Source organism: Perissodus microlepis, chromosome 8, assembly GCF_051167445.1.
Source record: "Perissodus microlepis isolate ML-2025 ecotype Zambia chromosome 8, ASM5116744v1, whole genome shotgun sequence".
In the NCBI taxonomy this organism is placed as follows: Eukaryota; Metazoa; Chordata; class Actinopteri; order Cichliformes; family Cichlidae; genus Perissodus; species Perissodus microlepis.
In genome coordinates, this window is record NC_140468.1 from 13,881,505 (window position 1) to 13,899,642 (window position 18,138).

The window sequence follows — 18,138 nt, forward strand, 5'->3', positions numbered from 1 at the left end:
TTAGCCGAGCACTTTTGAAGACCGAGCATCACCAAGGTGCACCTGCTATGCAGACACTTTCACTTTCATGGACAACAGTTACGTCCCTATGCCTGATCTGTACTGTTTGCTCTAACATGCTGATGCTTTATGAAAGCAAGAGAAAGAGAGAGACACTGTATAAGAGATGATATTTGGCAACTGACTAGACATTTTAACTGATCCCCTCACTCTTATTTTGAAGGTTCAGATTTTGTTAAACAGTTAGCTCCAGTCCTACACATATTTTCCTTCAAAGCTGTGTCACTGGTTAGTTTGATATCAATATTCTTGAAATCAGCTGCTTCTTGAAAAAAGAACAAAACTCGAGGGACTACATTTCCCACATCACCGTCTATTACAGGTGATGGCAGTTCTTCTTCTCCTCTGTTTTTAATTTGTTGCAAGCTGGAGGTTTGCTCTGTAAAGAATAAGCAGCAAGTGGATAAACTACTTTGTGTGCTGCTATGTATGCTGCAGAGGAGAAAAAGGCTTCTGCCACCAGCTGTGGTTTATGATGGAGCTGAAGACTGTCAATGGGCGATTCCTCTGAAAGGCAGCTGATTACACTGCTCTTTTATTTATTTGTTGCACAGTACTTGGGATGGCGTGTATTTGCACAGGAGAACCTTATAAAATTGTATTATAAATTTAAGAAAGGCTGTGTACGCCTTCTTTCTTGTACAAAAGCACACGGGTCCACCAACCACTGTGGGGAAACTCAAAGGAAAGAAATTATCTTTTATTTGGCACAAAGCGTCTTTACATTAACAATACCAAATGTTTTGATCCTCGGGGGCTCCAGCTGATTAGGAGCGGGACACACTATTAGTACAAGAGAGGAATGATTCAAGAGAAGGGCTTAAAGAGAGACAACCAAGTGCAAAATCAAACCCCTACTGCTCATTGAACAGTGAAATTAAAAATTGTAAAGTGTGACAAAACTGTCAAGAGAAAAGTCCCTTCCATGGTTTCAACCAGGTGTGGTTGAAAATGTGATTCCCTGCACTATTCGTTTAACAAGTGATTAAATCTGCAATAACAAGAGTTTGCCGTGCAAAGACCTTGAACATTCAGCTGCTAGTTTTGCGCAAACATCGTGAAAGAAAATGAGAATACAAAAGCCTGAGTATTTTTGTAATTAGACTTCATTAATCATTTCAGCAAGTACTTTAATCTAAAGACTAACACAAAAATACTTAGAAGAGAATGTGACATTGACATTTATATTTTAGAAAGCCATATCTCAAACTAGAACCTATAGCAAGGGGAAAACTGCTTTATGTGCTGCCATGTATCCTGCCCTGATACCCCTATACTCTATTCAGCAAATAGGGGCATTATTACACAATGTGAACCTTTCTTCTATAAACAGAGTACATACCAAAAAAAACTCTGACTGTTGTGAATGATGTGAATGACTAGTCCAGAGCGCTTTGTTGTGGTTTGAAATTAATTAGCTGTCTGAGATGCTGTTTTTTCACTATGCGATCTCTCCCCGAGATGCTGTAACATTAGCTCTTGTCAGTACATTAATAACACCAACACTATCAGCAGGCATTCATGAAATTGGTGGTAGGAATGTGCACCGTTTTTTTTTACCTACACTTCAACAACAGTGACCCCCCCCCCCCCAATCCAACCACTCAGTGCAACTATAATTTACTCCCCCCCTTTAACATTTTTAAAAAATGTAAAAACTGTGATAAACCTGGCCTACTGACAAGACAGAAACAAGAACAGAGATGCACATAACTTTAAGACTGAGGCAAAGCTAATTTGTGCTACCAGATTATCAAGGATGCAGGTGAATAATAGGTTCCAGTTGTACCTGTTCAATCCGGTAACCTGTCTCCTTCTGCATCTGCTGGAGAGCAGCTTTAGCTGACTGCTCCTGGTGAACAAGTTTATCCCGCGACTCCTTCAGTTCTTTCAGCAGCTCGTTCACCTTCACCTCCAACTGCAAAAACAGGAATAGACAGTGTAATCAGCTAGTTGGGCAATTTTGAAGTCTGGGCCACACCTGGGATAACCTGCTACGCAGGATGACAACTGAGACAGAATGTGGAATAACTACATTTAGACAGCGGTTTCAGGGGTTTCAACCCCTCTAGATACTTGTACTGTAAACATGGAAATACTCCATTAAAAAATAATGACGAATGACAGACGAGAGCCTCTTCTACCTGAAATATAATCTGTTAATCTGATTGTTTTATGGCACAGTCTTTATTTTTTTTTATTACATTTCTGAAAAGTAAACAAAATTATGACATTATTTTGGATTTTTGCTGGACAAAAATGATCCAGGCATATACTGGATGTGTGTAATAATAAAATTACTCCTGTCTGTCTGCTAGGGCAGTGCTTAAACAAACCATGCTACAGAGAATATATTAACCAATTATTGTTGCTTCCATGGCAACAGCAATGCTTAACTGAGCCCGATGAATAGAAACGCACTTTATGTTTGTAGTTGTAGCTAGGTGGGTAAGCTTTGTAAGAAGCTTTTGTGGTGGGAGAAACCACAAAAAAGGCGGGATATTAAAAACTGCATAGAATTCACACAAATGATGATGTTCATGCCCATTGAATGCTGGCGATCAGTACACATCACCGGGCTGTTTTCTTTGACTCGCCTGTTTACCAGTTATACACAGCTGTACTCCAATTTTTAATCAAACTGATATGTGACAGCGAAGGATACAACTACACAGGCTTGCTTCTCCCATTTTAAACAATACAAAACAGACTCTAATTATTTTCTTGAATGTACCCTTGTTCTCTAACTAGAAAGGCGCTCAGATATCCATCCCAGCAACTTAAAAGCATCAGGTGTGTCCATGGTTTTTGTATTTTGCTTAATGCACCAGGTCACATTCCACCACAAGTGCCAAAACCAAGGTTGAATTTGACAGATCAAAGCATTGCTGACCTCACAACTTTGCCAATTTCAATGGGCTTTTAATAGGCTCATACCACTGAAAAGCAAAACTCCACAAGATAACTTTGGTGAGGTTTGATCTGAATATCATTTTTGCCAAGTTTGGTAAAAACCAGAAACTCTTCAACTTTATCATACACGCCCGCACTCCAGTGTGGTGCTTTGAACACAGCTTGACCCAACAAATCCAACAGGAAAAAAATTGCATCTGGTTCAAAAGGTACTTGTATGAATGTCTGAATACTGATATGTCTGACAAGATATCAGATAAAAAGACTGAAGTGGAAAATTTTCTCGGTGATGGAAAAATCATTTGGTTAATGTGCTTCCATTACCATTTTTTATAAGTCTCTTGGAAAAAGAACAAAACTTGATGACACATCCAAATAAATATGGCCTATTAGTTTGGAATATGCTTGACTTTGACCAAGTTTTTCCCCCTCATCACTTGAGTTTATATCATAAACAGTGAATTCCATATAACCCTGAACAACATAAGAAAGCATAGGGGCACACTAACCTTTGTAATGGTGGCAAAGTGCTGCTTTTCTGTTTCTGTCCTCCTTTTGAGCTCATCTCTCATTTTGTCCTTCTCTGAACAGATACCCAGGATCAGCTCCTGATGTCTCTTGTTTTCCTCAAGCAACCTGTACAAACAAGAGAGCACGCACAATCTCAATTCAGGTCAAGCCCATATAAAGTAGTTTTTGAATCTCTAAAAGAATCTTGATTGCTGCTATTAAGGCCAAGAGGCATAGCTGGACAGGAAAAATCTGTGGATTATACTCTGTATTCATCACAAAAAATAATGCTTAGGTTTTGACATAATTATTCTCCTATGTCTGCTTTTTCAAAGTAAGAAAAAAAACATTAAATGAGTAGACTGATCCCATTTAAAAGCCAAGTACAGTAAATATGGCACTTTCTAATGACCTGCGATATGAATATGTAGAAAATACCAACTTACTTCTGAATAGCCTTCTCCTGTTGTGCATATTTGTACTGCACACACTTCTCGAAGACTACCATGCATCCCTCCTGGTCCGTGGGGAGTCCATTGACAGGTGAGCTCCCTTTCCGCTCACTTCTATCGTCACCATGCGGCAGCTGACAAGCCAAGAGCTCAGACTCAAGCTCATCTAGCAGTGACTCTTGTGACAGTGACCGCTGGATCTGAGAAATAAGCTTTCGGCTGCAATCAGTGTCATAAGGACTTGCAGAAGAATTTGAGGGAAACAGGTTTTTGGCACTGGTTTGAGGGCTGGAAGCAAGCGAGGAGCTAAAGGTGTCAGAGATCGGGGTAGAAGGTCCATTAGAAATACCGGAGGTTGTTGTTGAGTCTGTGGGTGAGTTTTTGGAAGTGCTATGGACAGAAGAGGATGATGGACTCTCAGCTGAACTACTATCCTCAGCAGGTGATGGCTCAGTGGGGCAATTTGTAACCAAGAGCGATGGCTGTTCATTGCCATTTGGAATGGTAGCATCAAAAGTCAATACGGTATCTTCTGTCCCTTCAAGAACAGAAGGAGAGTTTTCTAATACATCCACAGTAGGTACTGGGGCTACCAAAGTGCTACCACTCTCATTTGAAGGACTTTGTGGAGGCTTCCCACTTTCCACTAAAACAGTTCTGGTATCAACAGGCTCCTCTTTCACATCTGGATCTTCATGACTGCATGTTTGAGCTTCATGTTCCGTCTTTGTGTCCACCTCAGCAAGTGCTGTAGTCTTGACTGATTCACCGTCAAGCTGCAATTCATCTTTTGCCTGACTGCAGGTTTCCGCCTCCTGTGCACTGTTGAGAGAGATTTCTTCCTCCTCTTCTGCATTAGACGTGTTGACATTAAGGAGATTCATCTGGCGTGATGCTGTCGTCAAGGAATGAACCTCTGATCCTTCCATCATTTATGTATCTGAAGCAGGACTGAGGTGTACCCAGGTCCTCCTCTGACTCAAAACTGTGTGACAGAGAGAAAAAAAAAAGACTGAATGGAAGCAGACCGAAACTATTTATTTGTTTCATTCACACCAACACAGCAGTTTTTCCGTGAACAACCTGAAATTCCTTTAAGTCACAGATACAGCGGTCCTGGATTACTATCATGTTTTCCCTTAAACACTTAAGCTTAAAATTTCCTCATTTTAGTTTATTATGCAACCAAAAGGAAGCCTAAACTCAAAGAATTTCCCAACATACAGCCTCATTTGCTGCGACACACACAAAGGGGTGTGGACCTGGAAAAACCTGTGGTGAGATACAGCTTGAAGAGCATGGTACACACATAAGATAGGCATTTACGATTACTGCAAAGCCTGAACTTGCTTTCAAAATGCATGCATTCAGAAGTCCCACAATTAGAAACATCCTGTTGAATGAATTCATTCACTTTCACTTTTTATTACACTTCCAAGGGACTGTGCATACTCTCCAGTCAACGTAAAGAATAAGAAATAAAACAGCAATGGCTGAGAAAAAGAAATTAAAGACAGTTTATAATTTAAGAAAATGTGTCTGCTAGCAGATTTGCTCTAAATGGTTTAAGGTTAGTAAACAAAGCCGTCCTATCAGAGTCTAAAGCCTTAAATTACTTTTTTTTAAAAATTTAAATAGCGTTTTCTCAGCATTTACTGTGTTATTCATTACTATGATTATTAACAACTGGGATCCTTTAAATTATTCTCCCTTTAACAATGTGTAACCGTGACGCCCCTTTTTTGTTTCATGTCCCGAAATCCTCCTCATTTGTCCCACCTCTTTCAATACTATCGTCTAGCACTGCTCTTATACCAACTAAGAGCAGTTTCTTTATGTTAATTACACTATTAAGCTCACCATTACCCTACAGTCATAAATGTAAGGCTGCAGTTACAAATCGGCGTCTTCTGTTGACGCAGTAAAAGCGCAACAGCTTTAACAGATGCAATGCAGAAGATGCTCTAGTGACAGGTGCCATGCAATAACACAGGAGTTATTGTAATGTAATGTAGGCAGTCAGTCTTATTAAAACATACCGTTAAGTGTCCGAGCTTCCTGTAAGCAGCAGGCCGACGTCCCGCTTGTGTTTACTGACGATTAATCTGCATTTCGCTTCATTTAACGTTAGCAACACCTTTGATGGCTTTAGCTCGCTAGCTATTGATTTTGCCTTGACAGGGCTATGAAAACGAAAGGAAAAGAAAGACTGGCGTACGACATAGAACACCCTGTGAGTAAAATATAGCTACTAATAATAGGTTTAACGCTAAACTACAGACTGATAAACTGTAAGCGTGCAGTTAGCCTAGAAAGCTAAGCTACACTGATAAGCCTTGTGTTAGCTCGTACAATCCAATCATCTCACGCTTGACTTAGCGCAGCTAGCGCTAGCATCGAACATAAATATCAAAGAAAGCTTAATAAAGGCTGTTATAAGTTACCCACCGAGAAGGAAAAACCCATGGTGTGCTTCGATGTGGAGACAATCGGGATAAAAATGAACTTTGAACCCCCCCCTGCCTTACCAGCTGATCGCACAACAAGTCAGTCACTTTGATATGACACATCAACAAATATGGCCACTGCAAGAGAACCGATGAGACGATATAAACCAATGACAGCCCAGTGAGAAATGACGTTTGTCTGACGTAAATACAGGATAGGCTCCAGCCCATGGACAGCCCAGCCCTGACTACAGGTATCTACAACACCCACGTTTATTTTCTGGAAGAATTAATAATATGTTACACATTCAGAAAGAGCGCATATGAGCACAGTAAAACCCCAGTTCTGAAGATGTTGGGATGGTGTATAAAATGTAAATAAAAACTGAGTGCAGTGATTTGCAGATCTCATAAACCCATATTTTATTCACAGTAGAACAATCAACATATATTAAATGTTCAAATCTTAAAAATTTACCTTTTTAAAGGAATAAAAAGGTAATTTTGAATTTGATGGCATCAAAACTTCTTTTAACAAAAGCCCATAAACATTCGTTAACTAAGGGGATCAATTATTGGGAGATGAATGCTGTACGATTTGTGCCTGTCCTGAATCATCTTTGTTGTACATTTTCATTTCACTCCTTTCATGATACTGTTTTCAGCTGGTGAAAGACCTGGACTGGAGGCAGGCCACTTCAGTACCTGCACTCTTCTACTATGAAGCCATGCTGTTATAATGGTTGGAATATAAAGTCTAGTGTTGTTGTGTTAAAACATATAAAGCCCTGAAAAATGGATGAGCATATGTTGTTCTAAAAGCTATATATATATATATTTCAAAACTCATGGTGCCTTTCCACATGTACAAACTACCAACTCCATAGGCACTTAAGCACCCCCATACCATCAGAGATGCATGCTTTTGAACTGAGTACTGACTTAGCCAAGAGCATGTATGTTTTCCAAAAAGAATTTAAAATTTTGATTTGTCTGATCGCAGGACAGTTTTTTATTTTGCCTCAGTCCGTTTTAAATTAGCTTTGACGGCACATAGAAGGTTTGCTCGTGCTTAAAGTAAAATAGGCTTTATGACACAAGAATGACACTTTTTACTGGCAAAGCATTCTAAGGAAATGTAAAGATACACAGACGATGGCTTTAGATTAGTCTTTCATGTAGATAGTTTTAAAAAAGTAAAAGATAAAATGTAAAAAAATAAATAAATTGAAAATGAAAACAAACACTGGGCACACTGCTTTTAAACAAATGACTTGCACTGATGTAATGAAGTACTAAACAATGTGCTACTCCTGGTACTCAGTAAGTATGGCTTAGACAATATTTGATAATGTAATTGTTTGTATTGTAATTATTTGTATTGTAATTGTTTATAATGGTTGGCAAGTTGAATTCTGACCTCATCTGTCAGCCTGTCCATCACCACTGGAAACAAGAAGTTACTGGAAGCAACAACAGTTCCTCTCTTGGCATCATATCATCTGCTTTGTCTAGATCCACAAAGACAGTTCAGCTGCTATTGACCTTCTCTATACGGCTCCACCAACATCCTCAAATAAAACATTTCATCTCTAGTGCTTTTCTCAGCACTAAGCCACACAACCAAACTTCAGCTCTTTCAGTTCATTTCAATTCAATTCAATTTTATTTATATAGCACTAAATCACAACAACAGCTTCCTCAGGGCGCCCACAAAGAAAACAGAGAAAACCCCAACAATGAAACGATGGCCTATAAGCAAGCACTTTGGGGACAGTGAGAAGGAAAAACTCCATTTTAACAGGAAAAAACCTCCATTAGAACCAGGCTCAGGCTGCAACCGGTTTGGGGTACTTTCTCAAATTTTCTTGACAGATTTTCCAGAGGTTTTACTTTATTGATCTTTTGCTATTCAGTCCAGTTACTTTTCCTATGTTTCCTCCTAACCTCTCAATAAAAAGCCAACATATCGGCTGTTCCTTCAGTAATTGTTAACTAAACTAAACTTGATTTTGGCTCGTGAACATTGTGACCTGTGCGACACTGATGCTACTGCGCATGAGCACAACTTCTTTCCTTTTCTTTTTCTGGTCAAACAACACGTGCAAGGTACGACATTGAGTCTGCGGTGTACAAGTACACTAAAACGTTACGTTTATTGGATTATTTGACAGAATAATGCTCTTCAGATGTGTTGCTGGCGGTTTTTATTCGTTTAACGTGATTTTTTAAAAATAGTTTGCTAATGCATTATTATGTAACCTTTAGCTAGCTAAGAATGCTAAAGTGCAGATATAAGTTAAGTATAATGTCTTGATACAGTCATTTGTTATGTAACACTGAAAGGTACTGAAATGAACCGCTCATTTTCTCCAAATGTGGTTCGACCAAACCTGCCTTTGAGGAAACCTTCGTCGATCCCAGCGGGTCTTTGCGCTACATTACCTCCTCCAAGACACCTCACCATGCCCAGTGCTCCAGCCGTGCGCCTCCCATCAGGCGCCATTGGGGACGGTAAAAAAAAACAAAACAAAAAACCCCCCCAAAATGTGCAGTTATGCTGTTATTCACTAAAAATGAAGGAATCTGATAATTCTGTAAAAAGTAATTTGCTCGTTTTTTTTCTTCCTTTCATTTTGCAGGTCCCATAAATTCATCAGTGAACAGGGATAAATCTGGAGTATGTATTGCTGATGGTTTTGTCGTTTGCTAGATATGTGTGGGGTTGATTAGAAATAAGTATATCAAAGAGAGTGCTCAGATTGAGCACTTTGGAGACAAAGTTAGAGAGCCATGGTTGAGATGGCATGGGCAGAGGAGGGATAGTGGATATATTGGACTCAGGATGATTTTGGAGGTGTAAGGCAGGAGAAAGAGGAAGACCTCAGAGGAGGTTAGGATGCACTGAAGGAGAACATGCAGAGGGTTGGTGTGGTGAAGGAGGAAGCCATTGAGAGTTAGAGTGAGACAAATGATCTGCTCTAAAAGGAGTTGCCAAAAGAAGTAGAAGACTGTTGAATAGAAATAAAAGTCAGTACTATTTTTGTTTCCCCTTACAGTTGTTGGGATCTGGTCAGCCATCTCTGACTGTGCATTTCTGCAACTACTGTGGTCACCAAGGTAATATGACAGTTTAAATGTGGCATTGTGTTTATTTGGCAGCATGTTTTTTTTGTTTTTTTTAAGCCAGAGGCTCTTAATTTGTTTTGGTTTTTTGGTTTTTTCAGTTAAATTTTGGTTTTTTTTGGTCTTTAGTGATTTGCACTCTCATTTCAGCGCTGTTGTTCTTGTGTAAGCATTTTAGTAAAGTCTAAAATAACTGTTCATTCACAGGCAATTTTCGATGCAAGCGTTGTAAGAAGGTGCCTTACTGCTCAGTGGCTTGTCAGACAGAAGACTGGAAGACCCACAGACATGTGTGCAAAGCCGTTGATCCAGAGCCTGTAAAGTAAGCTTGGGCAACACAATGTGCTACTGGCTGACAGTTGTTAATATTAATGAATGCTTAAATATCCATTTTTTTGTTTTACCAGCATAGGATGAAATTAGATGGAATGCCCAATAAATAATGTGAAGTTGTTTGTTTATCTTAATCTAAAGAGGGAAACTAGTGGAAGCAGCGGCTGTGCCAGCTAAAGAAGACAGAGCCAGCCTGGGGGAGCTGAAGGTAATTGCAATACTTCACTGATATGCTAATGCAAGTAAAAGTTGAAAGCTTCACATTTGCACAATTTGAAATCAAAACTAAGTTAAAGAAAGTAATCTGTGTTATTATTTTTTTTTTATTTGTATATTGAAGCATGGTGAATCGTCTAGCCTCCAGGGGGTTTATTTTAAGGACTTGCATGTAACTAAAGTCATCAAGGGAACAGACATCCAGGTAAAATGTATCCAGTTTGCCTCAAGCTTCAAGAGTAAAAGCAGATTTTTTGTGTGTTATTAAATACCAGAACGAGTGATTTGAGTTGTTGCTGTTTTTAGGCGTGTGTTGTAGAGTTCTACAGCCCCAGCAGGTTTTTCCTCGTCCCTCAAAGCCCTGAGTTGCTGGAATCTTTGCAGAGCATCAGTACAGAGCTTCAGAAAACATACTGCAGCTCCTCAGTGACAACATATGTACCCTGTGTTGGAGAGATTTGCGCGGTTCAGTTTTCCTGTGATATGGTGAGCCGAGGCCTTCTTAAGCAAGTCCTCAGGTTGCTATTTGTAATATTTACATTGGCTGTGTTTTGACTTGGGCCCCCTTTTTGTGTGTGTGTGTCTAGAACTGGTACCGAGGCCTTGTACAGACTTTGGCTCCTGACCATAAGATGGCTAACATCCTTTACATTGACTTTGGCAATGAAGAAAATGTCCCTGTGGATAGGATCAGAGCCCTGACGGCTGACATCAAGCCTTTTTGCCCATGTGTGGGTGCATATTTGCACAGTTAATACATTCCCTGTGACATGCTGGCATTTTAAATTTGGTCTTTGGCTCTTTTATTTGCAGGCAATGGAGTGTCGTATCACAGGGGTTGTGCCGGTGGCGGGGAGCTGGTCAGGCGAGTGCTGCATTGCTGTGAGACAGCTGCTGGCTGGCAAGATTGTCACAGTTAGGCTGGTGGAAACTGTAGAAGACGGTCGCATTCATGCTGTGGATATTCTGCTTTCCATGGGTGAGTTATATAAAACAGAGATGCACATTTAAAGGATCTACTGAAGTTAAAATGTTTAAGCCCAGCTCTCGCCCGGTCTCTTTCTTTTAGGAAAACAGTTGAACACGTTCCTCCTTGAACACGGCTATGCAGATAAAGAGCCAGTCAACATCGTGCCAACTGAGCAAGATATCAGTAAGATTCATATACAACATCCTTCAGTCAGTGCAATTTGTAACATTTAAAATGTGTTTTTGTAACCATTTTTTTCTTTTTCTTCCCCAGATGCCATGATGAGCGCATCTTTGGAAAACTTCCGGTGCCTCTCTGATGGAAAAGATGACAATACCTGGGCACAACCACCGGAGCCAATAACACAAGCAGTGGGTGATCAGCTCTCTGTTGTGGTCACCCACTTCCAGTCACCCACTGAACTTATCGTGCAAAAGGTGGAGAACGCTGGTGAGAAGCTGTTGCTGAACTATTAATGCAACTTAAATCACTCAACCTTTTTATATACCTTTAACCTGTGCTGAGACTTTGGTTTGCAGGACTGATTCAGGATTTGCAGTTAAAGCTGAGGGAACACTGCTCTCAGGTTGCAACCCCACAGAACTTTAGACCAGCTCCCAGCACAGTGTGCTGTGCCCAGTTCTCAGGTATAACATTTTAGTACCTATTAATGTCTGACAATGGGAGTATGACGCTATAGCTGGCTATGAAAACTGTTGTAAGCTGTACAGCAGTATTGTAGTCAACACTAGAATCGTCAGAGGGGTCTTTTTAAACCCTGTTAAAGTAAAACCTAATCATTAGGGCTACAGCTGTTGATTATTCTAGTAATTGAGTATTCTGTTGTTGTTGTTTTTGTGTTTTGTTTTGTTTTTTTCATCGATTAATCTTCACCTTTGGTGATGTTGTTGTGGGATGGGGTCAAATTGATCCCCTCAGTGGTTCCAGGTTTCAGTTTCTGTCAGTCCTAGTGTTTGGCTCTTTTTACACAACATGATTTGGAGCTACTGAATGCTGTGGAGTTAAATATTTGTATTTGAAAAATTAAATACTTTTATCATTATTTGATTTCAAAGTGTCCTGTGCCTGAAATGGGTTTAACAAGCTAATTTAGAGATGGTGTGTTTTTTAAAATAATGTAATAAATGTACTTTCTGGCTCTATGTGTTTTCTCTCCAGAGGACAAGCAATGGTACAGGGCTAAGATTCTGGCTTATTCATCAGAGGAACGTGTCTGTGTGGGGTACCTTGATTTTGGCAACTCTGAGGAGGTCAGGTTAGGCCACCTTAGACCCATCGCTTCCTCACTCTTAGGCCTTCCCATGCAGGCTATTCCATGTGGTCTAGCAGGTATTTTTTCCACTATGCAGTAGATTTTGAGTGCTTAGAAATTCTTAAGCGTGTTAAGCTGTGAATGTGAGACAGCTCAGTTTTATGCCAAATGTCATTTAATTTTTTTCACTTGTCCTATTTTTACTTAAAGGTATACTTTGACTTAAAAACACTACATTTCTTTGGTGTTGTCTTTTTTTTAAATGAGAAAATCATACAGAAACGCATGATTAGTGTGTCCCTCTGTTGTTTTTGGGGGCGGTGTCTCCATTCCAGGGGTTCAGCCTGTTGGGGAGAGCTGGTCGGAGGACTGCCTTTTGGCTCTGCAGCGAAGAGTGTCAAACCGAATACTGCACATTGAAATCCAGGGTGCACATGGGGGCAAGGCATTGGTGACCATGATTGATGAGTCCAGTGATCCACAGGCCAATATAGCTGAATTGCTGATATCCGCAGGTTACGCTGCACCCTGTGCCATTACTACTGATAATGAGACAGTGGTTACTGCAGAGGCCCAAGGTATGATGCATCTGAAAGTAATGGTTTTACTGGGTTTTTTCTTTTTTAAATGGGGAGATTAATTTGGATTCATTTGAGGCATCTTGGGGGAAATGATGATGACGTAGAACTGAAAACCTGAAGCAAATATTCCTTTTTGGCAGAGGCCTGTGACATTGACATGGATTTTCTTCTTGTGGTCATAAATTTACCTGCCATAGTCACCACTTGCTTGTGGATAAGTTAGACATGAATAAGCAAAGTACTTTATAACTTGATTAAGTGTATGTGTGATGTGGCTTCCTTGTTTCTCCCAGCATGTGAGCCTCTGGTTTGGTCTTGTACTGAGCTTCCTTGCAACAGCCAGGCGGTGGCACTGTTAGCCACTGTCGTGGCTGAGAACCCAGCAGCGTTTTACTGCCGCATTGACAGTCCTACAGGTATTGTTTCTTTAGCCTAAATAGCCGCCATTTTTACCCATAGTAGCATTGTCTCGGCATATATACAGAGACTTTTCGTTAATAACTAGTTATTTTTAGATTTTTAAAGGCAGCAAATCTATCAGATTATCAGTCATGTAATTATTCTGCAATATTTTCCATATATTGTAAAAATGTACAGTTGCATTAGCACCACCAGTGTAAGGATAAATGTTAGCAAAGGCTTGTTTTATTTAGTGAAAAAACATTCAGATGATATTTTATATCAAGGAAATAAAAACAGAAGTGAAAAGAAAATTAAGGATACTTTTAATGAGATCACAGTAATAAATAAGCAGAAGAGAATGGATGGTAGTATGGGTCTTTGTAAGCAGAACAAACAGTATGATGAGGTGGGCAACCCCAACATGGTGTTTACAATCAAGCAAAAATGCAGAACAATACTGCAAATAAAATGCCAGTAATTAAGCTATAAATATCCAGTATGAAGAGAGTAAGAGCATGAGTCAGAGGATTCATTTATTGATGCATGCATGCATGTGTTATCTGTGTGTTTATCAGACCACCAGCGCCTGAAAGAGCTGGGGGCTCAGTTAAAGCAGCATTGTGAGGCTGATGCGTCACCTTTCGAGCCCAAGGTGGGAGAGCCCTGTTGTGCCCTGTTACCTGGTGAGACCATCTGCTGTACCACTGACTTTATAAATGTCATCAGCTCAGCAGCCGATTGCTAAAACATGACACAAACCACACTTTGTTGTCAGTTAAATGTTCTGGGGTTTTTATTATAGCTGCTTTTTCCCCACACTGTGATCTAAATCCACTCATAATGAATCTTGTCTTTCTTTGTGTTTGGGGCATTTATGGGACATGATGTGCTGTTTGTTCCCCAGACGATGGAGCGTGGTGTCGGGCTATGGTGACGGGGCTGTCTGATGACAAGGTAGCTGTGAACTTTGTGGACTATGGGTACAGCTTGACAGTTGAAAAGGGCCACCTTCGATCCATTACAGCCCAGCTACTGACTCTACCCTTCCAGGCAGTTCGCTGCTGGCTCACAGGTTGTGTGTGTGTGTGTGTGTGTGTGTGTGTGTGTGTGTGTGTGTGTGTGTGTGTGTGTGTGAGTGTGAGGTTGAGAGCTCTGTTTCACAATATGAAGCATATTTGATACATTGTGTCTTATATCAATAAAATACCTGTCTTGTATTTTATTGGGGCCATGTGAGAAATTGTCATATATTTTGACACATTCATGGAGAGGCTGCATTATAGCTTTGGAACTGTGTGAAAGCCAGATGGAAGTTTGTTCACGTTTGAATTAAAAAAATACAAAAATTTAAAGGGTAGATTATACTGAGTGGTGTGTGTTTGATTTTTAGGCGTGGAGCCTCTTGGATCAGAGTGGAGCAGTGAAGCTGTGCTGTGGTTCCAGACTCAGGTGTATGGTGAGCAGCTCTCTGCACGTGTCCTCTCTGTCACTGAACAGGGCTACGGTGTGGAGCTGGAAAGCAGAGGAGTAAATGTGGCAGCTGCCTTAATTTCTGAGCAACTAGCTAAAGTTCCTGGAGAGATTGCCAGAGAAACACATGGAACAACAGGCTCTGCAACCAAACAAAGCGTGAAGACAAATGAGCAAGATCCCTTAGAAACTCAAGTCTCCAGTCAGACAGAAGTTAATTTCAAAGAGATACCAGCTGAAGGATGGACTGCAGTGTCCACAGAAGGTCAGCCAAAGAGAGGAAGTCCTCAAGATGCTGGTGGTGATTTAGGAGGCTTATTTATAATGTTGCATTCTGGTTTCAGTGCCATCTTTTCCAGTGGAGTGGAAGACTGTGGAGCTGCCGCTCAGTGATGCCTTTCAGCCTTATTTTGCAGCCATCATTAATCCTTCCATCTTTTATCTGCTCTGTCCTGCTCAAGGTTGAAACAGTTGTCCTCTACTGTCTTATAAAACATATGTACATAACATAGAAGTTGCTGGGTCTCATCTAATTGCTCTCTATGCTTGTGTTTGTTTGTTTGTTTGTTTGTTTGTTTGTTTGTTTGTTTGTTTATTTATTTATTTCTGTAGTGGATCAACAAAAGCTTCAGGAGGTGATGGTGGAGCTGGCTGTCTACTGCAACAGCCAGGCCACCTTGTCCACAGCTGTAAAGGGCAAACCAGCTCCTGGGGCTGCTTGTTGTGCTCAGTTCTCAGGTGGGGTTCTTTCAAATGTGCCAGGGTTTTTTGTTTTTGTTTAATTTCAGTTATGTTTTTTTTTCTCACCTAGTTTTGATTTTTAGGTAACTGTAACCCTGCTATACACACAGAGAGCAGCACTAGTTCACCGTTCGCAGGCAATGCAGTAACTGTTTCTAGCCACAAGGGGGCAAATGGGTTCTCACAAAAGTTGTTGGATGGAACTTGAAGGCTAGTCCCGAATGAGATATTCACAGATAATCTAATTTTAAATATTTCGCCTTGCTTGATTGAGGGAGACTAATTTTCACATCTCATAATGTTTTGAGGAAATGTTGTTTACTAATTTTCATTTAATAAATAATATAAACATGGTAACAAAAAAATCAAGTGAGGACAGAATTGCTGTTACACTAATCCTGTTAGTGTAGATCCAGTTTTTGTTGCTGGCGGTCTGCTCTGGAAACCCCACCTGAAGTTCTTGCTCTTACAGAGCTAAGCTGGTAATTTCATGTCTTCTAGTAGGTATAATTACACTGTGTGTGTGTGTGTGTGTGTGTGTGTGTGTGTGTGTGTGTGGCTTTAAACACAGTATACACAGCGTAGGCTTTAGCTGGGGTTACATTCCACAGTCCAGCTTACAGCAGGTCTGTTTTCATTGAGCTTTTAGTGCTTGTAAGGTCAGAGGAGTTCTATATGTTAATCCCATGAGGATAAATGTAATATTTCATTCAATGCTGAGTAGTTTGGTAATTTTTCTTTCTAAATTGTTGGAATTCCTGTGACTACAAAACAAAGTATAGAATTAGACTTCTTTTTTTCCAGCTGACAATAACTGGTACCGTGCAGTAATCCTAGAAGTTGGTGAGAAAGAGGTGAGTGTCCTCTATGCAGACTATGGCAACAGTGAGAAGGTGCCATACTCCCGGATCTTGCCCATCCCCATCAACCTGCTGGAGCTTCCCTTTCAGATCACTCGCTGCACTCTTGCTGGTAAGGCAGCACAAGTATTCTTTGTCATTTTCTGGGCTTTGCTAGTTTACTGACTCGTGTCGCACTGCCTCATGTTTATTGATAGGTAAGGAGAACTTTCCAGCAGAGTGGCCTCAGGAAGTGCAGCTGATATTTCAAAACTCGGTCTTGGATGGGGCCCTCGCCACAGTCCAGCACTTTGATGGCTCTGCTAACGTGCTCTCACTCACTCTGCCCGCTGAGAAGGGCGGGGGAAACGTCACTGACATGATCTCAGAAGCATTACATGCCCAGAGGAGAAGTAACCCTTGCACAACCTCGACCCAGAAGACTGACAAAACTGGCAGCAGCACATCTGTCAACACTGCAGCCGCACCAGACGGCTCTAAGCCCAAATCGGTACCCGAAAACCAAAAAGAGCCAGTGAGCACCACAGTGCTGGCAAATACTGTGGATGCAACATCCCAGCATCCGGAAGAGAAGATGAATATTTCTGCAGCATCGGCCTGTGGTTCGTAATAAGATTGTGATTGTAGGATTAAGTTACTGGTTTCTTTTTAGTGTAAAGAGAACTGACAAAACGTATCCAAAATAATGTGAGATTTTTTAAGTGCAGTATTTTACTTTGCTCAAGTATATTTAGGTTGGTAAAAAGATGTGTATCAAGTATTTAATTGATAACAGGACTGGGTCATTGTTTTTTGTTCTTCAGGAGAACCAGTGAAGGAGATTACTGAGCAAATAAAGCCACCAATCCAAAATACTTCCAACAGTGATGGTGTGTATGTTTTAGATTAGAAACTCAATCGTTTTCACCTGAACTGACAAGTGTTTGAATTTCTTTGGACATGACGTTTTGCTGTGCTCTGATTCTCTTTCCGCTCTCATTCAAATCCTAGCCCTTCAGACCTCGGGCTGCTGCTGTCTGAGCCTGAAGGCCAAGGTCAGAGTTGATCTCGCAGTTTTGATTAACATTAAAAGATCTTAAATGGCACTATTTTATAAATGCTTTTGTTAATACTACAAAATGTTTTTATATTTTTCTCTAAAATTAAATGCAAACGAGCGACTGCTTTATTTGCTTTTCTCTTCCGCAGATCGATGAGCTGGAAGAGCTGATGAAGCTGCAGCTTTCGCTGATCCAAATGTTTGTTGGACAGAAGAAATAGGATTCAACAATGTTGTTTATCGTGTTTTTGAAATCAAGGTTGTTGTTCTTTCCCAGATTGTTTCTCCCAAACTGAATCTGGTCTCCAGAAGCTGCCAACCAGCTTGTGTTTGCTTTCTCCGTATTTCAGAAGTCTCTTTGTACCTTTTAATTTTGTTCCCTTATCTGTGACTTTCTACTCTATGTGCCTCTTTTTCTTATGTTTTTAATTTTTGGTTAAGCTGAAGTTATTTTTTTGTTTGTTTTTCCTCTGGAAGAAAATGCCAAAATTCAGCAACAAGAGATGTTCAGCTCTCTTTATCTTTGTGTGTCTCCTGTAAGTGTTGTGGCCCATGCTGTGCTGCCATCTGTTCCTTTATTCAGTCATAATAACCTGTTCAGGTGAGATGTTCACACTGACTCACTTCTGTTTTGACATGTTTGAGTTTTACATAAAACTTTGTGGAAAAAAAAGACAATACAGCGATGTTTGTGTTCTTTTAAGCTGGTGGATTACTAAAGCTTTCTATACAGTAAACCAAAGGG

General features: G+C 40.4%; 2 protein-coding genes across 6 annotated transcripts in view; one reads left to right on the top strand and one right to left on the bottom strand.

The window, feature by feature from the left end:
* Positions 1-6,519, bottom strand: part of ccdc186 (coiled-coil domain-containing protein 186) — a 28,605-nt gene extending 22,086 nt beyond the window's left edge. For 2 of the 4 annotated variants that reach the window (XR_014801118.1, XM_084937683.1), the window contains exons 1-4: positions 6,384-6,519; positions 3,930-4,920; positions 3,483-3,609; positions 1,850-1,978 (exon numbers count right to left, since the gene is read on the bottom strand). Coding sequence is in view for 3 of the 4 variants with exons in the window: in XM_084937683.1 (XP_084793809.1) it covers positions 1,850-1,978; positions 3,483-3,609; positions 3,930-4,867 (1,194 nt within the window). In the remaining variant the exon portion in view is untranslated. Of the gene's footprint in view, positions 1-1,849; positions 1,979-3,482; positions 3,610-3,929; positions 4,921-5,974 lie in introns of all 4 variants that reach the window. The other 2 variants (XM_084937684.1, XM_084937685.1) reach the window with 2 other exon arrangements.
* A 127-nt stretch (positions 6,520-6,646) lies between these two features.
* On the top strand, positions 6,647-18,060 carry tdrd1 (tudor domain containing 1). Of its 2 annotated transcripts, XM_084937682.1 has the most exons (26): positions 6,647-8,491; positions 8,729-8,896; positions 9,025-9,062; positions 9,442-9,502; positions 9,716-9,830; positions 9,983-10,049; positions 10,182-10,262; positions 10,364-10,543; positions 10,645-10,788; positions 10,871-11,036; positions 11,127-11,210; positions 11,301-11,477; positions 11,567-11,674; positions 12,207-12,377; positions 12,636-12,878; positions 13,175-13,297; positions 13,859-13,966; positions 14,188-14,355; positions 14,674-15,018; positions 15,098-15,214; positions 15,366-15,491; positions 16,299-16,466; positions 16,552-16,956; positions 17,158-17,223; positions 17,345-17,388; positions 17,543-18,060. In XM_084937682.1, the coding sequence occupies exons 2-26, from the start codon at positions 8,737-8,739 to the stop codon at positions 17,612-17,614; spliced, it is 3,537 nt and encodes a 1,178-aa protein (XP_084793808.1). In that variant the 5' UTR covers positions 6,647-8,491; positions 8,729-8,736; the 3' UTR covers positions 17,615-18,060. The 2 variants fall into 2 exon arrangements, with proteins under 2 accessions (XP_084793808.1, XP_084793807.1); XM_084937681.1 differs by having other exon boundaries at positions 6,647-8,896.
* Positions 18,061-18,138: the final 78 nt, after the last annotated feature.